This window comes from Astatotilapia calliptera, chromosome 10 (assembly GCF_964374335.1).
Source record: "Astatotilapia calliptera chromosome 10, fAstCal68.1, whole genome shotgun sequence".
Lineage (NCBI taxonomy): Eukaryota > Metazoa > Chordata > Actinopteri > Cichliformes > Cichlidae > Astatotilapia > Astatotilapia calliptera.
In genome coordinates this window covers 10,838,189-10,862,164 of record NC_137431.1, presented here as the reverse complement: position 1 = coordinate 10,862,164, position 23,976 = coordinate 10,838,189, and the positions used below count along the sequence as shown (strand labels likewise).

At 38.1% G+C, this 23,976-nt stretch overlaps 1 protein-coding gene across 1 annotated transcript in view; it reads left to right on the top strand.

The window, feature by feature from the left end:
* gabrb4 (gamma-aminobutyric acid type A receptor subunit beta4) overlaps positions 1 to 23,976 on the top strand; it is a 51,932-nt gene that overhangs the window by 10,467 nt on the left and 17,489 nt on the right. Inside the window, exons 3-4 of the mRNA XM_026181779.2 lie at positions 20,816 to 20,883; positions 23,060 to 23,280. Of these exons, the coding sequence (XP_026037564.1) occupies positions 20,816 to 20,883; positions 23,060 to 23,280 (289 nt within the window). The remainder of the gene's footprint in view (positions 1 to 20,815; positions 20,884 to 23,059; positions 23,281 to 23,976) is intronic.

Here is a 23,976-nt window from a genome sequence, read left to right as displayed (position 1 = left end):
CGCATTAAATCATTTTTTTCTCAGTCAAGTTGTCCGACACTTCAATAAAACTTGACTACAAATGCTGCTTATCTTGGATAACACAGCCAACCTTGGTAGTCATGCACCACAGGCCACACTTTGAATCACGGCTTCTCTGACACATGGCTTTAACGTGTTACACAATGACTTCATCATTTATTATGTAGGTTTTCATAAAAGTGATAGTCCCTAAAAAAAAAAGTAGTATGTGAATTACCCAAACTGTTTCTTAACAGACCTCATAATCAGTCACATAATAAGTTTATAATACTGTTTGGTGGTACCTTGTAGTGACTGTATTTTCTAGCAACAGCAAGAAAACATTTTTTAAGCAAGTCATGATACCGTGCTATCATGTTGGTGACAATATTGTGATACAAGGAAAGTGTGTCTGTCTGTGTATATGCTTATCATGCAGTTTAAAAATGTGACAGTATTATTACCTGCCCGATTTTCCTGCCACCATTTTATATACTGTGATTTTTTTTCTTTCTTTATTGCAAGTTATTTAACATCATTTACTTTGCCCTGATTTATCTAAAAAATAAAAACAAAACAAAGGACTCAACAAGGAGTACATTTCAATTCAGTTTGATTCAGTGTATATAGTGGCCAGCACGATCTGATATCGTCGTGTTGGTGTTAGAGCAGGGCGATATGACCAAAAATATTTATCACGATATACATTTGAAAATTTGCGATAACGATATAACTGACGATATAATTGACACTAGACAAAATACTTTACAACTCCACAATTTTATTAGTGGAAAAAAAAACATCAATGTATTTTCACTTTTCACAAACAGTTGTTTTTTTTATGTGCATTAAAGTTATATAATATAAAAAATTAACAGTGCAAATGGAAATTCCTTGCTGACAGTTTAACCAAAAGGCATTTCCAGTGGAAATTAGAGCTGGGCGATATGAGATTTTTTCATATCACGATATGTTTTTTTCATTTCAGGCGATAACGATATCTATCACGATATAAGCCAAATAACTATATTTGTAAGATTTAAATGTGCCGTTGCTCACAAGTAAAATGTGAAATAATCAGCAGCATGTTTTGATTTAAATATTTATTTCCCATAATAAGTTCAACAGGGTAGATGTACTTAAGGAACATGAGACTTTTTCAGATAAATAAAGGCAAATATTGCAAACTACACAAAAGGCAGCCACTAAAGCGTTTAAGTTTCAAAATAGAAAAAACGAAACAGACTAAATTGTCAATTCCACTTAGAAACAAAATATTAATTCTAAAAATAAATCTTAGTTTGTTTTACAGAAGAACAGACAAAACTGACTAACTTTTGTCAATATCAAATAAACTGAGAACTAAAAGGAAATTCTCAATCTCTCCTTGTTGTATAGCTTAGCTTTTCAAACAGTTTTAACAGTTACTTTAGTCTGACAAAAGCCGAATGACGAATTAGCGCTTCCAGTCAGAGACTGAGGCTACGTCCACACGTACACGGGTACTTTTGAAAACGGAGATTTTCCGTTTTCGTTTTAAAAAATAATCCCGTCCACACATAAAGGGAGAAATGAAGGAAAACGCTGCTATAAACATGCCAAAGCAGCAGGTGGGGCTAGATTCCTAACCGTGCAGAAATGTTGGCCAATCAGAAGTCTAGAAGCCTCGGTGGGAAAAAGTAAACAAAGCTGGGGCATAGAAGCAGAACCGAGTCGTATGTGTGGACGGACAGTAACTGTGTGTATATGTAAGCATTTAAACACTGCAGAGAGTAGAATTAACAGTAACAGTATTGTAGAAATTCATTTCACCGAAACAATAACGTGGCGCACAGTGTGACGCATGCACCAGTTTATTGTATTTCCAGACTTGCTTTCGGCACAATTTACAGTGCACGCTACTCTGTTTTTTGTCAGACTTGAAATAGCCGAAATACCTTCACACTACGGAACTTCTATGGCTCTTCCGTTCGACAATCTCTCCGGCATTGGAACCATCATCTGTTTTCTCTTCGGTCACGCTCGGTTGATTTTTCTAGTCGGCACACTCATTTCCTCCATTACGCGCTGGCTCCATTACCCGCTGGCTGCTTCCCAAACAAACACACGTGCGGCTTGGCACTTGTGCTGTACGTAACAAGTCACGCGACGTGACGCTGCGGCTGTGATTGGTTCGGCTCTGCGTTACTTAATTTGGATTGGCTGACCTTTTTTTTTTTTTTTTTTTTTTTCTTTTAAGAGGACAAGAGCGGTGAGGTCTATCGCGATAGCTTAATTTCTCTATCGGGTAAAAGTTATATCGCGATACATATCGTTATCGTTCTATCGCCCAGCTCTAGTTGGTGTTGTTCCCACATCATCATGAAAATGTTGTTCCAGGTTCAACATTGCAAGTGACCAATCAGAATGTTGTGACGTCATACTTTTGCGACTTCGGGAAAAACCGCCGTAAAACAAAAAACTGTACTTAAGCTGCGAGAAACCGCCGATCAACGGACCCTGACCCTAACCCTGACCCTAACCGTAACCCTTTAATAAACGGTAAGTCGATTTGATATTTTCTTTGCAACATTGGAATTTCATAAATGCACGAATGGCTTGGTGCGCAAAAGAATAACGCCACAAGAATGTGATTGGTCACTTGCAATGTTGAACCTGGAACAACATTTTCATGATGATGTGGGAACAACACCAACACGGCGATATCAGATTATCCATAGTGGCCAAGTCACAACAACAGTCGCCTCAATGTGCTTTATATTTTACGACCCCACAATAATACTGAAGGCTCTACAATAGTCATGAATAGAGACTCTGGTTAGGCTAACTTGGGGGAGTCTGTCCTGATATTTGGTTCCTGGGTATTAATTATTGTATCACAAGACAATGTACTGCAATGTTGATTTTTTTGTCCCATGGTATGGGGATGTAGCTGTACCAGAAACTTAGTAGTTCGTACCAATACCAGTCGAAAAGTGTGTATTTCAGAATAACATAAGGATATTTCGTAGTTTGGATGATGTGGCTGAATTGAAATTCATTTACTTTGAATTACTTTAACAGGTCTGGATTTCATCTCTTAGATGTTTTTCTAAATTCAAAGATGTGAAAAGCATGATGGCATCATTTGCATATAGCCTTTTGCATATCAGTTATAACCCCTTTTGGCCTTTTTTTAAAAGTCTAGATCGAAGTACGCTAGTCACTATTTTCCATGTGTAATATGTGCTGTGCAGTGCATAGTGTTTTTGCTCATGTGCATTCTTTTTCTTACATGTCTGGATTGCCTACAGTACTAAAAAAACATGTACATTTTCAGAGTATTGTAGTGAGCATTGGTTTTGGTACTTCCCCTGCACAGAAGCTTTACCCTTTTTTATAAGTCGTATAAGCAAAAAATGTAAAAACAAACTAGAACACTTAAAATAGCAACAATCTTTGATGGATGGATGCATTTTGGGCCACATTACCCCACCATAATCTCAACATAGTTTGAGCCCAGACAGCAAAGGCAGCATGGTTTGAGACTGTCCACCAAAGCTCTTCATCCACTGTAATTTTTAAGTGATGCATTTAAAGATAGTTTGAAATTTGCAATTTTGTTTTTTCATTGCAGTTTGCAACCACAGTGTGACTCTAAAAAAAACATGAAATTTACAATTTTGACCACTGTGACTCAAATACTGTATTCCAGCTCTCAGGAGAAGCTTATCCTCCTCGTTTAATCAGAATTCAAACAATGGAAATAATATAGAGAGATACATTTTGGTAATGATACCGCCACCTATAGGTGTTACGGCATTTTTACAGTTGTAACAAAGTTGCTGTTTCTGCAGACGGATCCTTCATTTATCCCCCTCCTACTTACACAGCCATTTTGTCTCTTTGTTCATTAACCTTTTGTGAAAAGAATACTTATCAATAATACTCGACAGATCACCATATGTTCCAGTAAGAGACCTAGCAGAGGTCATGCACTGTGCTAAGAATGGTTTGTACTTTCAGTCAGGAAAAAGGGCATGGTGATCTGACAGTTTCATTCTGGCGAAAACAATTCCCTGTCTTGCTATCAGTGTGAACAAGCTAACAAATGGAAAAACAAACAAACGTCCAGTCAGTTGGAGACGATAAGAGGGCCAAGCTCAGCTCATTCACACATTCGTCCTTCTGGAGGACACATTTCAAATCAAGCTGTCATCATCACAGGAATGGGTTTTATGATCTCAGCTTCCACCATTAACACACCATGACAGGTGACATATCACAAATGCTGTAAAGATGTCATTCTTCCCGCAGAGCCGTGACCAAGTGTGGGACATCTCTAGATGACAAAAAAGTGCATTTACTCAATCCAGCACTTCAGATTTTATGGATATACATGGTTAAATATGGTCTGGTGGGCAAATGTTTTTTTAAGGGTTGGCAAAAAGGGTCTTCAAGTTCAAGTGTTGATCACGAAGAGCACTGAGTGAAGTTGAAAGCCCGGCCACTAAATATAGTCAGTAGATGTCCAGGGGGTGTTCTGAGGCAAGCAATTTTCAAATAGTGACTTTGAGATGAGCTTGTAATCATGGAGCGAATGTATTTTTAGATGACCAACCAATGTAGACAATACTTCATCATATCAGAGTAGACTAAAGAAACAAAGAACCAATCCTCTACCTACCTAAACGTTCTTTTAATTAATAGGTTCAAATGGTTACAAATAGAAATCTTTATAAACATCATTAAATGGGGGAAGCTATCAGTGAAAGTGCTTTCCACAGTGTTTAATGTGGTTGCATAAAACGGTAAGTTACGCTACATGGGAATTTAATGGGAAACCACTCAGCAAAGACTTTAAACGTCTTTATTTGATTAAAATGCACATTTCATCTTCCTGCCTTCATCATGCAACAAACACAGAAATAAGGAGCATTTGAATAGTTAGGAAGGTTTGAAAAAAACAAAACAGGTGTATCAGAATCAGAATCAGAATCAGAATCAGAATACTTTATTGATCCCTGGGGGAAATTATTTTTTGTTACAGTGCTCCATTTTAAACCAACATTAAGACAAGACAGACAATACGCTAACTAAGAATAGTACAATATATACATATATATACATACATACATACATAAGTCACTTATAAATAAATATTTGGAAAAGAAACATGTGTAGTTGTAGCAGCAAACAGTGTGTTAAGTGGATGCGTTGTACAGGGAGATGGCCACAGGCAGGAATGATTTCCTGTGTCGTTCAGTGGTGCTTTTCGGTAATCTCAGTCTCTCACTGAACGAGCTCCTGTGACTGACCAACATGTCATGGAGTGGGTGGGAGGTGTTATCCAACATTGTCTTTATCTTGGACAGCATCCGCCTCTCTGACACCACCTTGAGGGAATCCAGCTCCATCCCCACAACATTGCTGGCCTTACGGATCAGTTTATTAAGTCTGTTGGCATCTGCGACCCTCAGCCTGCTCCCCCAGCATGCAACAGCATAGAGGATCGCACTGGCCACCACAGACTCATAGAAAATCCTCAGCATTTTCTGGCAGATGTTGAAGGACAGATGTTGGGAGACACTGAAGCCTGTTGCAGCAGTCACAGGCTAAGAAGTCAGGTGCACTCTGAACTTGTCACCAGTCCAAGGCTAGTGCAGAGATAGGCTACTATTCTTGCACTGACATTTAAACCTATGGCAAGTTTAACCAATTAACCTAATGTATTTGGACAGTGGGAAGACAGAGACAGAGTATCGGGAGAGAACCTACATGTGCACAGGGAAGATGTGCCAATTCCACACTGGACCCAGTTTTCAAAAATATTTCAGTCAATAATTCGTTATTTTTATTATTATTATTATTATTAGTAGTAGTAGTAGTAGTATTAGCAATCATTATTATTTGACCAAATTGTTTTGGCAGCATGATTTTAGCACAGCACTGGTATAGAGTAGCAAAAAACAAAAGCAAAATAGACAATTAAGTGCCTTGAAGCAACCCATATGGAAAAGAAATAGGAAAAACTTATAAAAGACTTGCATAAGATGTGGTCTACTTCATATAGTGAATCATATAAGGCAGTGGTCCCCAACCTTTTTTGCGCCACGTACCGGTTTATGCCTGACAATATTTTCACGGACCGGCTTTTTAGGTGTCGTGGATAAATCCAACAAAATAAAACTAGTACCGGTACAGAAGAAAAATAAGATTTATTCATAACACACGTGAAAAGACCAAGGAAAACTGAGTTAATGATAAAAACGATAACAAAATAACGCTAAAAACCCTGAAAACCATACATTTCACACCCGAGCCTCAACTCTCACGGCCCGGTACCAAACTACTCCAGTCCGTGGCCCGGGGGTTGGAGACCGCTGATATAAGGCTTATATGATTTACTCAAGAAAGTGGCCACTTTCTCATTACTTTCATATATAGTTTTAGTAAGTATTCAAAACATACAAGTTTCATTTATATAATTTTTCAAGGGATCTTATCTCTGTTTTCACTCTTGTACGCTTTTCATACAAGTTTCACACAAGACAGATACAAACTTTATAAGATTTATATATATCTTTCCATATGGGAAGTGTTGTTGTGATTTGGCGCCATACAAATATAAAATTGAGGTAGGCTGTGATTCAAAGCCAGTCATTGTTCTTAGAAATGTAGAGTGTTCAGTTTCCCATGAAGGCTATATATATATATATATATATATATATATATATATATACTCTTAAGCACTCTTAAGCATATTTTATATACTCTTGAAGCGGTATTTTGCATATGCCATAGTTTATAAGGCTGTTTCACAATATTCAGCTTTTTTCAGTGGATCTTGATTAGGTCAGCGTTTACATTGTTTTTCTGTCGTTCCTATACTGAACATGGGAAATAATTTAGATTATCAGCACAAAAACAGTTCAGTGATGCTTTACTAAGCTACTCTCCTACCTTACTTTGTCCTTGTCTGGTGTAATAAACAGTGATAGTGGCTTAGTGTGTCTTAAATGGTATTTTGTTGGTAGTGCAGCAGGGAGAAAATGAATTTCAGTGAGCATACTGTAGATGTGCATAAGCAGGATGACAAAGAAATGAGCCTGCAAAGAGAGCCTGTAAATGTCTAACAGAAGGTGCTGTGCAGGGGTAATTTATGAAGTGTTGTCTCGGTGTAGACAGCCCTGCAGATTTTAGAAATACATGTGACTAGTGGAAATTGCAAGTGGTGATCTCTTCTGTTATTTTTTTTCTCTCCACGACTTTAAAGGTTCACATGGTTCACGGGATGGAGAATTTTTCTGTAACAGATGGATTAATTAAAGTTCAACCGTGTACCTTTTAGGGAGAAAGGACAATAAAGGACACCCTGTCCGGGGACTGGAATGTCACAGCAGCTCGACTGGGAATAAATCTGAAACCATTACAGAGGTGACTAAATCTCTGGGGAATTCTCTGCGGTCGTGGGGCATTTTATGTTTTATGGTGGTTATGAGCATTAAAAAAACAAAAATGAAGTAAAACAAAACCAAATAAAAGTAGCACAAAAAGAATTTGGTGTTGAAAACCAATATGTGATTTTTAGTTTAAAATACAGTATTGTGTTACAGACACAAACATCAAATGACATCAATGCAATTTTTTTATTTAATACATTTAATTGATATTATTAGTTTAAGGCTTTTAACCTTGGTCCCTATGACAGTGTCAGAATGCACCATCTGTGAGCAGCTGTTTTAAAGGTGTGTCAAAGTCGGGCTGCTAACAGTGAAAAAAATAGTCTAACACTGCTGTGCGTTCGATTATTTACTGTGTCACAATAAAGGGAAAATTGTTCCAGTCTGTAAATAGAGCAGCATTTCTCACATTTATACTATAATTATATGCAGAACAGAATGTGCTAGTTGGATGATAATAATAATTTAAATATTTTTCATGTGCTCCTACTGTACATTGGAATTGTCTTGGAGCAAGAACATCAGTCAGCTATAGAGCTGCTGCTGCTGCTGCTTGATGCTACCATTAACAGTTCTGAGGTGGTACGTATTATTTATCATTACACATGAAACGACATGAAGACATATTTTTAACAACAATAAAAAGGATCCGCAATTTGACTAAGAAATGAAATACATCACATTCAGATTACATGATACAATGTTTCTTTGTCGATTTGTTATTAAGTTACCAAAAGTTTAAACAGCTAAAATTATAAGAAATAAAGGCTAATTTTTTTGAGTGTTCAAATTTCCAACAAGTGTTGCTTCTGTGAATGAAAAGAAAACCCCAAATCGATTCTATTTCGTATTTAAAGTGTCAATGGTGTTCCATAGACATGTACCAAAACACTGTAAGAGGATAAAACTTTCTATATTTATTGGAGACTTCCGACTGCAGGAAGTCATATTGCTTCCACAGTCGATAACAATGCTGCGTTCTTGTTTTCTCCACAACATGTATTTTGTCTCGCATCCTACCATAAAGTCATTTTGACACAAGACTTTAATGGTTTCAAATAAAAGAGGATCACGGTAGAATTTTGCAGTTTAATGATCTCAACCATTAAAAAACATCAATGGCTTTCAGGACCACTCGTCAAAGCGAATCAGACTCTCTACCTGTGCGGCAGTTTGTGACAGCAACTGTAATTGCCGGATCCCGAGCTATAGGCGGTCCAGCCTGTGGACATGTCATCAAAGAACGGTCACCTGCCATATCTCTCTGCCATATGCAGCTCGGGTTTTGCTGATCTCATTTCCCATTGACCTCAAATGAGTCCCAGTTGCAGCTTGATCTTGTGTGTAATGGATAAGTGGTAAATGTAGCCATGAAACAGCACATCGGTTTCAGCGAGAGTGGTGAGTAGAATGGACACCTAATTGACTGCATATAAAAGGCGGGACATGTAAGTAAGAGCAGCAGCTGCAGCGCTTTATATTCAGCTTGTAAGATGCTGTAGCGTAATGTAAGTGTAATTGATATGAGGCTATCCCGTGTGTCCTTTGAGATGATAGACTAAATGCTGCTCACATACGTGTGCGGCTCTTTACAGAAAGTACTCCCAACACTATTACTTTACCTTCTGAGAACACGACCACTGATTGATGCCCGCAGGACGTCGGATGCAACCTGCAGTTTGGCGGACGCAGATATTAAATAATATGTGGTAGCAGGTAGATCTATCAAGGTTAGCAGGCAACACTTGGGACAATCTCTTAGTCTGTGTGCTGCGACATGTCAAATGTTGGGGTGTTTTGCATATGGGCTGATGGCAGAGGCCATTGTAATTCAGTCTCAAAGTAATGCCTATTCAGCGCAAAACATAAGTGTGTTGTCAGAATCCCAGGATGGATGTTGGGGCATGTGCAAGTGAAATCTATCCTGATGAAGAGAGAATGCCCAGTGATTTATTACAGAGGGAACGCAGGAAAAAATGCTCAAGCTGGGCACTTTTTCCTTTTCCCTTCGCTTAGATTTTCTATTTGAATTAAATGAGGTGTGTATGTAGGCAGGCAGAGGGGGGGCAGGGGTGGTGAGAGATAGCATGCAGGAGAAAGGACATACTTCATCTTCCCATTCAAAGTGTTGTTTTCAGCAACTTTGAAATGAAGGAGAAAAATGCTGATAGAATTGCACCAGAATGTATCGCAGTGGACTGCAAAGTACAAAAACCCTAGGTCAGGCGTTGGTGAGGCATCCTGCATGCAGGGCATTTTTCCTCTTTTTTTTTAAATTCCTCTTAAGGTCCCCAGTGACTCACTTCTTGAACCTGCAGTGATTGATGGGAGGTGTGTCCTTTACAAGGCCATGATAGGGTGGCCAAGGGCAAGATACAGCTATCAAATTGTTTCATATACATAAACAAGGATTAAAAAAGCCATTTACGGCATCTGGAGAGAGATGCTTTCACCCTTACTACTAGGAAACATGCTTAAAAGCCCATCTCATTTCTGAACTCAAACAGCTGGCCACAAAAAAAAAAGGTTTCCACATAAAAATATTTTGTGCATAGTGTAGGGCTAAAGGAAAACGCAAGATGGAAGCGTGGCTCAACTTCTGTGAAACAGTGTTTACACCTCTTAAAGCATCAATAAGAACAATGCAATAAAATGCAAATTATTTATATTGAATTCAGTGACCATTTGAGAGTAGACCAGTGTTGTAGCTCTGAAAGGGAAATTTTTTCGTGTTATAATTATTATCAGTTCTGCACTGAAGCGTCGCAATTCAGTACCTGGAGGTTTTTACTGCTGTTATAACAGGTGCAGAACATAGCTTGGCATTGTCTTCCTGAAACAAGCAAAGTCTCCCCTGAAGGAAATCTACTTCAGCACTTATGAGACCTTTACAGATAGCTATGCACGTTACACATGCCATGCACAGTAATGAACATCATGCCATTACCGATGCTGGCTTTTGACCGTGTGCTAATAACAACCTAGACAGAGAATTTCACTGTTAGCCTGACAAATGTGGCTTCCAGAAATATTTTACTTTTTATTTAGTCAGAGTACCCAACATGGTGGCACAGCTAGCATCACTGTAAATATGCTAGAGACTGACAGCAATAACAGAAAAAGATGATTCTCTAATTTTGTTTCATGTTGCATACACCATAATTGTGATCAGTGCTGGGATCGTTACTTTAGTTTCTTAAAAGTATTGTATTATGTTACTTAATCTGTTATACTACTCATTACATTACATTACATTACTTACCAAAGAAGACCTGCTGAAGATCAGTGTGTGTTCTTTGCTAACATTGCGTTAGCATGCTATATGTGCAGATGCTTCCAAATACAGAGCAAAAGTAGTGCTGGCAGCACGATGCAGTTGTTTATGTCGTGGATGCAATTTGTAGTTTAGCGGACTACCTCACGTTTGTCCTTTTGTTCAATAAATATAAAAGCAATGTCCATACCGCTCCACCATTTTCCTCCTCCCGGCACATGACCTGAAATCAGCTGACTGCAGCACAAGTGAGCAGGAATAAGAAAAGTTTTGTTGGATGTTTTTTTTCTTTCTATCCACCCAGCATTAAGATAACTGAAGAATTAATGCAAGTGATGAGATAATTGTAGCTGTAATGTAATCACTGAATTTATTATATTACTGCGTTCCTGAAAAATATGATGTCATTACAGTAACGTGTTACTTTGCAACACTGATCGTGATAATACGTTCTCAGGGTGTCCGATACAGATAATTACCTTAATGCTGTTTCGTATGAACTGTTCTGGCATCTGTATGCATAATGGTGATGTCAGTGGTGATGCTTTCATTTTCATATTACAATTCAGGGCTCTCTTGTTAATTGTAAATAGAAACAGGAACTGACACTGTAGGTATACTTTACCAGGTCTTGTTAAGTCTACAATTTAGAAATAACTTGAATAGGTTTTCTTATGTCAAACTCCATTCTCCTGTTTTGTGAAGCTATAGGTATGTCAAAAGATATGCATGTATAAACTGAAAGATCTGAACTGTAGTTGTGTTTTTAGTTTTTGATTTTCTGTGTGATCACAAATAAATGGAAGACATTTGGACAGATGTATCCATCCTCCTGCACGGTCACATGTCTCTGCAGTTCAAGTGTACAGTAGATGTATGTGTCAACTGGCTGATGAGTTAAACTTACTGAAGTTTTCCTCTAGTGGCACAACACAACTTCTCTATTTCTCTTCCTGCCCTTCTTTCTTCCTCGGAGTCTTTGAACACACAGCAGCACTCGCTGTTACTCTTCCTTTTGATTCCACTTTTTTCATCTGATCTAACACGACTTTAGTTTGTTTTCCTTCTTTACATTTATGCAGCTTGTTTTTGTTTTTCACATACTATTTTTTCTCCCCCTTGTTTTTGAGTTTGTCATTTAGAGTCTGTTATCCAGCTCTGTTGACTTTTGTTTGTCGTGTTGCAGGACCTTTTTTTATTCCTCGCTTTTGTTCGAGGTGAGATGTTTCTTTTTTTTATCTCACCTGCGCAATGTGACTTTCTCTGTTCCTGTGGTCTAGCAGCATTTCATGTGAAAATAAATGAACTGTAAACTCTAGATGGCAATTCAGCTAAAATGAAGAAGTAGTGAGATTCCTGCACACATGCCTCACACACATCTCGCTAATGTCTTGTACTGTTCACCCTTTGATGACCTTGGTTGTATTCACTCCTGATGGGTTTTTCTTGTTTGTTTTTTTGGTAAATTGTAATTTAGTGGCTTGGACAGAACAGCAGAAAAAACACGAGGAACACTAAGAGTTTCTTTACTAATAAAGAACTAATTCATGTATCGTACTCTCTTGAGACATATTAGTCTTGATTGGTGAGGAGGATCTACACATAATTACCACAGGTTAATGTAATTACACAGACATTTAAAGCGGGACTTACCAATGCGTGCACGATGATGCTGATGCCATTGGATATCGTGGCATCAATTAAAAGAGACAAAAACAGATGCCCTTTTGTAAAGAAAACATCCTGTATTTAGCAGCACACATATCTTATGACTTTGCTTAAGCCAATTTTTCAAAATGTTCAGTTCACGATCAGAAGGGAACATGAAAATAATGGCATTGATTAAAACTGTCAATGTGCGACTGAATAAATTAGGCCTACGAGTAAATAAATAATAAGCTGGACCACAGAGAACTGATGAATGAATTATACCCTTTTTTAGCCAATAGTTTGCTAACAGCTTCAGGGGGAAATCCTGCAATGGACACACTTTGTCCTCAAGTACCCATACATTGGCATATTTCCTTTGTATCACAGAAAACAAACCTTTCACAGTCTGCAAGTTGTTCCTTTTTTAAATTTCTTCAAAACAGATTGGTGACTTACCCTTTTTCTGTGCGTACAACAATCTCAGATCTAGCTCTGTTCATCTTTGGAGAGCACAAAGCGTCATATTTGAAATTTCATCTCGAATAAATACGCTTTATTTTCATTTGGCTGTGTTCAGTGATTGAGTTACCCTCGTGATTAACTGTCTGCTATTTTAGTGTCTCTCAACAACTGCACTTGCTTCTAAAAAAAAGAAGTCAAACCTTTCAATTCACTCTTACTCCCCTCAGACTACTTTAATAATGTTCCTTGTGGGATTATAATGTAGGAGTTGGAAATTTCATTTGTAATATGTGCAGTGTTTCGTAAGTAGGAAGCGTCTTCTGTTTCCAGCTTTTTAGTGCAGTATCTAAGTAGGTTTCATACATCAGGCCTGAGGTTTGTGACAGGATAGGACGATAAGATGAGGCCACCTTTACTTATCCTCTGTCTCTCTGACTTCCTGTGATGTACTGCCTCTGCTCTCCTGTTTCACCTCATCATTTTCTTTTGTCTACTCTTCTGTCCTTTTTCAGGCCCCTTTGGTTTAATGATTTCGCCTTATTTACTGGCTCAGGGTCTTCGGTTTTGGCGGCGCTTGCAGTTTTGCACTTGGTTGCTTTCCTTGGACAGTGCAGAATGCAACATTGGTATCAAATAACTTATTTTGTCTGTGTTTTAATGAGAACTAAATGTTACAAACAAGTGTGAAGAATGAATGATTAAGACGGGACAGAAGAACGGGTTGCAATCATGGGATACGCACAGGACGCAAATATTAAACAAACTTGACATTACATTAATTTCAATTATTTTGAAATTCTAAAAATTAAAAATATGAAAATAACCTGATTAAATGCTCAGTACTTGACATATTTGACCCTATCGATGAGACCTCAGGGAAAACATTAAGCTGCGCTGGGTTCTGAAAGAGTGATCCAGTTTCCTTCCACAGACCTGATATATGCACAGCAACTGGAAACTCTAAATTGTCCGTAGGTGTGACTGTGTTCATCCGTCTGTGTGTTAGCCCTGCAAGAGACTTGTGTCCTGCCCACTGCATGCTGGGGTACAGACTCCGGGTCTTTGCTACCCTGAAGCTTGTAGAAAGCAGAAGAAAAATACTAATAATTAAAAGTAATAAAAACCTAGCGTTCTGCACAGACCTAAACTGGCTGCACACGTTACGACTGAAACTGCAGTTTATCATGTTTTTTTGGGGTTTTTTTAGACGTGTGTCTAAAAATGTCAAAAGATGACTTCTTCACTTATATAGCTTTGTGAGGATATTTAAGTTCTTGAGGGTTTAGGGTGAATACGTTCAGTCAGCAGTTACATTAGCTCCCTGTGGTGACCTAAATAACTTCATTCATAAAGACACTGATACATGCGGGGAAACGTGAACGTACAGAACTGCCTCCCTCTCAATGTATGCGTTTCCTAAAGCAAACATCACCGCCTCGTTTCAGTTTTAGCCGTATATTGTTCACATGTGCTCGTGATGATTACTTGATCTGATGCATTTGTTTCTTTCCAAGCTGATCCTACTTTTAGCAGCCACAAAATTACAGTAAATCTAATGTATATGATGTGTTCATTTGGAGTTCATAAGGGTCTTAGATTATAATTTTTAAAAAAAGACACGTTGTTCCTTCCTCAGTGTTCGGGATGAATGTAACATGAAAGCCGGTGCACTAGCGGAATAGACCTGCTGTATAATTAGGCTGCTGAAATATTGGATTTTAAGATGTCATGTTGTTTTGTAATCTTTTGCTGATGCATATCAGAGACACCCTTTGGCTTCTTGAGCAAAGGTAGCGTTTCTATTATTTATTGCACTTTCCGCTGTTGTTTTCGGTTGATCTCTATCATGAAGCAGCTAACTGAGGCCGCTGTAGTGAAAGCATTTTGTAGGACACATTGTTGTGTTGTCTTGAAAAAAAAGGTTTCCATTGAATAAAACCAAAACATAAAGAGAAAAAAACAAATGAAAAAACAAAAACAAATACAGATTCAGCTGGATAAATCATCACGCTTCTCTTGCAACACTGAAGGGAAAATGCTGCACAGTTGCTATGGAACCCTCTGTTGCTAGGCAATAGGTTTATTATCAGAGTTTTATTTTTTTATATAAGAGGCGGTGTTTTCTTTGGCATCTCGCAAATTTGTTTTCAGAAGGCTTTTTTTCGACTGACAGGTTATGAGGAATAATGCTTCCTTTAATTAAGATCCAAGTTATTCTCTTTTGTTTATTTTCTGTGTAGATGATCAAATGCAAATGTCCAAACACAATATAACTTATGAAGTATTTCATCAGAAACCATTGCTGCAAGAGAATGTCACACATTTATGCAATATTAAACCACATATTTAGCGGTTAGCTTTCTTAAGGAGGATTCTATATCGAGTTCACCTTATGCTGGTCCTGTGTTGAATGTGCTATTGATCCTCTCTTTCTTTCTTTCTTTGTAATTTATCTGGCTTAATTTATGAAAACATCCAAATTATAAGCGCAAATATGGAGGGAATATTATCATGATGCCCTCTTGTGGCTGCACCCAGACATCAGACTGATTAAGGTTTACATTATTAGACATGTTTTTAATATATAAGAAAATACAATCGTAGTAAAGACCCAATTTAGGGAAGCCTGACTCTCTTTTTCTTTCCTCCCTGACCTGTCACGCTCTTACATGTACTATGCATAGAAACTGACATGAATCAAAGAAGCACTATTTTGACTTCTGATTATGATAAACATCTGTAATAGCAACTCCAACTGTACTTTGTAGCTGATTATGTTACATTATGCTAACACATTAAAGGAAATGCACATATTGCACATATATGTGTTAAACACATAATAAAAGTAGTAATTCTGTGTTTGAAGCATAGCATAGAAGCGGAGCTTTGGATGTTATTAACACTTCATAATGGAAGCAGTTCGTGATTTTTGCTAGTCATCAAATAGCCAGCCTAATAACATTTGAGGGACCATATATAGTCTAGAGTGTCCAAAAAAAAACAAAAAACAAAAAAACCCCAAACAAAGGCATTTTTTTAACCTGCTCTATTTTCTTTATAATAAATAACGACTTTTCAGATATTAGTCAGGTTAGGATTATCAGCTAAGATTAGAAAAAAAAAACATGATTAGCAGTCAAAAGATTAGTTACAAAGACATGTGTGCCCTGCCCTCAGTTGAAATCAGGATATGCCACTCCCCAGCAATGAACGTACTTTGTTTTGATTTGAACTGCCATTGCCATGGAAAACATTAAGTGGGGCAGCTCCACTGCCCCCTACATCGGTTGCCCTGAGGCAAAATAAGGCTGTTAGACTGCAAGCTAAATGTGGCAACACATTGTTGGACTTCAGAGGACAGCATACATAATAGATGAAAAGCAAAGGAGGGGACGCAAGGGCTCAAAAAGAAAAACAATTGTCATCAAGGAATGAAATCAGATTGGCTTATTTTCTGTTTATGAACCATTTAGGAAATCTACTGGACACCACTCCATGCTAATGAGCCATGACAATAATGACTTCAGCTACTGGCAAGAAAAGAAACACATTTATATCTTATTCGTTTAAAGCAGTAGTTCTCAAAATGTGGGATGGGACCCACTGTTGGGGTCCCATCACAGTCACTGCAGGAGCAAGGGGGAAAATATGGAGTGAATGAGATCACTGACTGATTTGTATTTTAAAAAACAAAGATGAGTTTATTGATCCTTTGCCTTTTATTGACCTTTATTTTAATAAAATTCAACCTGATGAAAATTGTGCAAGTTTCTCTTTGGTGCCTGCCTTTCAGTAAATGTGACCAGCATAAGCTTCTCCATCCTTTAAGATAGCGCTACTGGTCTTTTCATCCATTATTTTAACTAAATAGTCAGCGTCCTTCTGGGGAAAAAAAGACAACAACATACGGAGGTCAGCCTTGAGAGTTTGAGAGTTCCTTTCAAACCCGATGTCATGACTGATGAGTCTGACTGAATTCCAGGACAGGACGCTACTTGACCAAACAATAATGATTTGTCATCATTGCCACCATCTATAGTATATTTATGGTCTGTTTCAATCTAAAAGGCAGCATCATTTGCAAAATTACCATTCGAGTACATTAACTACAACTTAAAACTAGCAAACGAGATTAGAAATCCTTCAGGTTTCCTGGGGGTCACACATGAAGGTGGAATTAGGATTCTTTCTCATAGACTGCCCCCTGCTGGCCGCTAGAAAAAATGTAGGTTTAAAGCACATTTGTATCATATTCACTTTTCAGACCCAGAGGCAGTTGCCATCTTTTATTTACATGCTATGGGCATTAAGAAGACTTCAGTCTAGTCACCTCTGCTGATACTGTGAAAGCTTGGGAAAATATTATACATTACATCTTAATGTCCACCTAAAAAAAACCCACACTAAATTGTGTTGTGATGTTAGAGTACAAATTCACCCAAATCAAATGAAGAGCAAATAAAATAAGAAAAACATAGTATTATGTTTATAATCATGATGCCCTGCTACAGAGAACCCATTTTAAACACTTACATTTAAAATGATTAATGTGATTAATTGATTCTTTACCACCAACAATGCTCGCCTTTACAGTCAACCCATGTAGCACACACGCACAGGAAAATCTTCATGCTGTTAGAGCATGTGGTCATTACACTGCCATGCGAGTGGACATCAAAAAACCCCACAGGGTGACTTTAATTTAGTAAAATTTCAGTAAATCTGTTCTGTTCCCTGAGTGATGTCCCTGTGCCCAGTTTCACGAGGAACCACATGAGGAGAAACCAGTAGGCGACTAAAGATCAACTCATATTGTTTTTGCCTCTTTTCCATTTTAATGCACCACATCTATGCCCAGACCATCATCAGACATGTGCTACAAGCTGTTCCTACTGCGATGCTGGCCAGCAACCCGTCAGCGAGCCAGAGCAGGCTGACACATTCAGAGGCTTCTTGAAAAACTTAGTGTTACATGCTAGTTCGCTAATTGTTCGCACACAATATGGCTTGCCTTGGGACATTATGATCTCTTCCTCTTATTCGCACCCTTCTTTTTCCACAGATCCCAACCTTTGATAAATTATTAAAAAGACAGACTAAGAGATGGTTGGAAACATTTGCAGCGGAGAACAAGAAAGTATGTGGTGGCTACTGTTGGGGTTTTTTTTTTTTTTTTTTTTATGAAAATCAACGTCTAATGGTGTTTGTTTTCGTTCCAACTTGTGAAGTGCAAGTGCAGGCAACAGTTTTATTTCAAGAAAGCTGTGGTAGTGAAGTGAGTGACTCTGCTCCTCTAAAGCAGGGTCAACATATGCAGAGGGAGACAGGGAGGGAGGGTGGGAGAGAGAGAGGTGAGATTTGGTGCTTTCTGTTTTCATCTAGCGAACGAATGTACTTTGGCATTACACCTATAGGTTGCAGATGATAGTTTAAGCAGAATGATGCACTGAAATGTGTAACATAAGTGTCGTTAAGGAGGAATGAGGTGCAAAATGATTTATTGGGTATGATCGTGATATAAATCATTTGTTTTAGCCACATTCAACAACCGTCTTGGCTTCCTGGTCACGTCAGTGAGCACTCTGTTCTGAATTGCTTGGAGATCTCAGACCCCGCTGTATTTTTAAAAAAAAAGTTGTTCCAGAGTGCTGGAGTACAATTAAATGTTCTAATGCGGTACACAATTAAATATTTAATAAAGGAAGTGGATGTTGCACCAGTATGAAAAGAGAAACACAGACAATCTGTCAGTGCCAATTGCAGTGTTATTTAGTATAATTGATGAAGTTTGTCAAAACACAAACAGTTTAAATAAGTCGATTAGTCATCAAAGCTAATTCTAGCAGAAATGTTTATTTCATTCACCTTTCTGCTGAAACAAAATGTTCCTAGTCATTATGTTGGTCAGAGTTGGTCATGAATTAGACTGCACAGTTTGTTCCATGCTCTAAGCTACAGAGGCAAGACATAAAGTTTATGGATCGATGTTTGTATCACAGAAACACACACTATAGTTATTGAGAGCAGACTGACAGGCTAGATTGAACTCTATTTTTAGCCATAATCAGAAGCATAGTCATGGGGACTCTTTATGCATCTAGACTCTGTATGGTGAGATTATTTGGGCAGATCTGGGTTATGTTAGTGATTTTTATACACTTAAAATCCTTATGGCCTCTGAACTGTGCAAGTTTCCAACCTTTAACATCACCACAGCTCTCGTCATCTAAAGCAGCTGTCAACTTTTTTTTTCTTATTAATATATTTTTTTTTTATTTCAGAGTGTTATATTTTTAGAGGATCCAGAGGTGAAGTCTTAGATCTGTTTTGGGCAAAGAATCTGTCTATGTGAACTTGTGCAGTATAACCATCAGCTGTATGTCACTCTCTGACTCTGTGACTCACAATAGGCTATAACAATATACATATTCATAAAATGTGTTAATTATATTGTGTTATTACAAAAAAGTAATTATTGGTGGTGCTTTCTACTTGATACTTCTGTCCCAATGAAACTCCAAAAAAAATTTTTTCGCTTTCAGTACCTATTACCAGCAGCTAATGCTGAGGAATCTCACTGTGCAGTTAAAACTGTGCAGGAAATGATGGCCTAGTAAACTTTTATTTAAAAAAGAGAAAATTCGAAGAAACAATCAGCATAACAAACCAGTCATTGCTTGTGATAAAAAAAAGTTATCATGCCGTCCTTATTCCTTTCTATTTTCTAATTAATGTGTGCCACCAGTCCCTGAAAAATGATATACTGTAGATGCAGTATATCCATGCATATGATATACAGTAGTATATCACATGCAGTTCACACAGCAGCAGTGCACTAATAACGTAGCTATCGCATTGATTCATTTTAGTAAAAAGCTATAAGTCTGATGTCTTTCGGGTATGTATGATGATATATTAGATTGTACACACTGCAGCAGAGTTGCTTTTTTTCCTCTCGTAGTTATGATTCCTATGCAAATGCCACTTCCACTATAAAACTGTGGCACATCATCTGAATTCCCTGATTCAGCTTTGCCACATGAACCAATCACTGATCTGCTATTGCTGTTTCTGTTTTCCGTGTCAGCAAATTATATTTTGTGGCTCCATCAACCAAAATAAAGGTGACTTAGTTTGAAGAACAGGGAATGGGAAGGCTGTATTTTGCACCAATAAAACACTGAGAACTAATGGTAACAGATCTGTTCCCCCAGTTAAGGCCAATGCAAGGCATTAAGAAAAGAACAAGCAAGCTTATTGCAGTTATGTATCTACGTTTTTTAGTGTTACAGTGTGCCTTCCTGTATTTGAGGCAGTGTCTCATGCGTATTCATGACTGTATACAGCACAGTCACATGGTGTCACTGGCTGTTGGTTGCAGCGACTGTGGTTTTATGTGCACTGTGAATGCATACACCTCGTAAACCTAAAGTTGTGTGACGACTGAAATGGGTATGTGGTTATTGCATTTGTAAGAGAGTCAGCATGCATATCTGTCACATGCACTATAATCATGTAAATGAGGCGTGGTTCACTCTTTTCGTTCTTTTACATAAACTGCTAGTATAGAAACGTGTATGTACGAGAGCATTTTCTCCGTGTGGTTTCAGAGGCTTCTGAAAGGGGCTCATATTTTACGCTGGGCTTTGCATCCACCCACTGGCAACTGCACATATTAAGCACTAACCTTTATATTTGTGCTCAGTGTGATTTTTTTTGTCTTTTTGGGGATGGGGGTATTTGAGCTGTTGAACAAGGGTACAGTGCATTTTCGGTAAAAAAAAAAAATGGCTGTTTTCATATGCAAAAACATAACACAGTGTCGATTTTTGCATCAGTCAGTACACAAAATCTGATGTGGCTGGGTGGATGCTGCTGAATTTATCAAGCAGTTTAATGTTAGCGCATCGCTTCAAAATATGTGTGTTTAAGAAGAAAAGAAAAAATAAAAGCGCTTTGGTGACGCCAAGTTTTCCTTTCTCCTCAGGTCCTCCAGTCGTCGTAGGAATGAGCATCAACATAGCAAGTATAGACTCCATCTCAGAAGTAAACATGGTAAGTTCAGATCTCATTGTTTTAAGGAGGGCTTCACACTAGGAACTCCCAACCTTGCAAGAAGAGACTAGATTCATGCTAAACCATGCAAATATTAAATATCAGATACCAAAATTCCCCAAAAATATATCTCAAACACTCGCTATGAAAAATATCTGAATATTTCTGTGTTGACTGTCACATCTATTTTTATTTATAGCCTGCAGCACATTTAAATAATAAAAGATGATCCAAAGTGCTTTAGAGACAAGCACATTTAAATTCCAGGTCTTCAAAATTAGTGTTTTTTGAAGACTTGAAAATACATGAAAAGCTTAAAGGTGTGTTTTGGTGTGCTCACTAATTACTGTGGTATCCGATCACAGTGATTTAGTGGTCAAATTGCAAATTAATGATCATTCTAATCAGTATTGGCAATATTATCCCTGCATTTACTTTGCATGGGATCACTACCAAGTAAATAACTATCACACAGCACTTGCAAATACCAAGGCAAATACTTGCTTACAGAATCAGCAAAGGCAGGATTGCTCAAAGGCTTTCCAGCTACAAACACTACTAACTGTGTTTTGTACAGTTCAGTTGGACTGAACGGCCACACAGACTGTGGATACGTGTGATGGTGGACAACCGCTTCTGCTTGTTACTGAATGAGACACTGAGATTTGACTGCAGGTTCTTTTTTCTTTCCTTTTTTTCATCATTACTCCTCACACTAGTTTGCAGGTAATATACAACGTGTTCGTTTGCTCTGACAAAGACTGTCAGAGAGGCAGGCTGGAGTACTGGATAAGGCAATATGGCTGATGTCTGAAAAATGACATCATCCTGTCTCTTAGCGTTCTTTTTCTTTCACTCAGCATGATATAGCCGCCCACATAGTGTGGCAGCTTTTTAAAAATTATGATTATTGTTATTATTTTCTGCTGTATGGCTTTTTTTTGCTTCTGGAGTGATGGAATAATTTTCCAAAAATTCAAAGTTTATTTGTGATTTGACATACATCTAACAATCCCCTAAAGTTGATTCTGTTCATCTGGGCGTAGCGTTTTGTAGGAGAAATATTTCATCACTCATCCAAGTGACTTCTTCAGACTCAGCTGACTGCAGGTTTCCCCAATCTTATAAACAGTACATTTGCATAATGACTGAAACCAGCCCACTGAAGGAACAACGGGCTGGGAGGTCAGATGTCAGGTTAATTACGCAAATTCTCATGACCATTGATCAACAACCACTAACCAAAACCCACTGATCAATGGCCATGAGTACCATTCACAGAGAGTTGGGGAATGGCTGCAATCACAGCATCAACTTTTGGAGATTTACTTTCCTGGATGATTGAGAATGCATCAAGACATCTAACAATCAGTCACTCAGACTGATTATTAAAAATTCACGGTCTTAATGAAACAAAAACATAAAATGTCAGTGTTTTCCGCCCGTCGATGCGTTTGCAGGTTTTTGAGTAGCAGAAAATTTCATTGGGTTGTGTTTTTTAAAATGACGTTAGAGTGCCTTTCCTCAAATTTGCATCTAAAATTGCTGATTATTAATGAGAAATGTCACTGAAAGGGGTGATTGAGTTGTTTATCAGTAGTTTGGTTTAGTTCTCATTACGAGCCCCGTGGCCATTCATTTGTACACGGGTGAGGCGTTTTCTGAAAAAATATTATGTCATTAATAATAAATCAGAAAGGAAGGATACCAGATCTCTTAATAGGCATCATGCTCAAATGCAGAGTGTGGGTAAACTTGTTATTTAACTCTAATAATCTGAGATGCATCGAAAGCCGCCGTTTTGTTTTTTTTTGCACTTTGTAGGTTTTACATTAAGCGCCTGTACTCGTGTTTTTCTCAGCACTATTAACAGCACAGCCCTTTGGCTACAGGGGATACATTAGCTGCAAGACGATATTTCTCCACTTCACTGCATTTCTCCTCCTAATCCTTCTCTCTCACGCTTTTCCTTAACACAATCAGAAACATTAGATGTTTTTTCCTGATCTGAGATTCACTTAAGCATCTTCTAGTTTCTTCTGCACCTAACTTTTGAGCAGCAGTTAATCTAAAACAACTGTCTACTTTTCCCCTTGAGTACAGTTGAGTACTTTTTTGTTTCTTTGTTTGTTTTTTGCCTGTGGTTTATGTTGGTTTTTCCTTTACTTCTTCCCAGGACTATACCATCACAATGTATTTCCAGCAGAGCTGGCGAGATAAACGGTTGGCCTATGGTGAGCTGAACCTAAACCTAACTCTGGACAACCGTGTAGCAGACCAGCTTTGGCTCCCTGACACCTACTTCCTTAATGACAAGAAGTCCTTTCTTCATGGTGTGACAGTAAAAAACCGTATGATCCGACTGCACCCTGATGGCACCGTCTTATATGGATTAAGGTAAGAGCAGTAAAAACGCTACGCACTACGTGGGTTGCTGGTTAATTTTAATGTGGCTTATCAGGCAAGCATCGGTGCTGTGGATACATTGTGCCACACTCTTCTGTCTTTCTTTTTCTCTGTTTACCGTCCAACTGTTGTTTTATTTGCTTTCACATCATAATAGCAATGCTGTGACACTAAGAGTGCAGTTAATTTTTAGGTTGATGACTATTGGTTGCTGCGACCGTGTGAAATGAACTTTTAAGTAGACCAGGTCTACAACAACCCGCAAACAGTCTCTGTCTGCAGAGCAACTTTGGTATGTCAGGCTGGGAAAACATGGCAATAGGACAGAGTCAGTGTACTATCAGTTTGCTATCATGTCCTATTGAATGGGGTCAAGATGGCAATTACATGTAATCTGTTTGTGATAATATCCAGTTAATAAAGTAATCCAGCCCAAACCAATTCCTCCAAAAACAGTGACATAGGTGTTCCAGGACTTCAACTGAACTACAAAATGACACAGGTACTCACCAGCCTTGCTTTTGTACAGCAATATAACCAAACTACAACCAGTTGAGTTGATCCCCCTGTTGGAAAGTGGCCTGTCACAGGCGTGCCCTTATCAGTGAATACTGACTCAAATAGATAGCAATGCGTTTGGAAGTTAGTTAGTTATTTTGTCTGCAATCTGTCTGAGACTGACTGTTT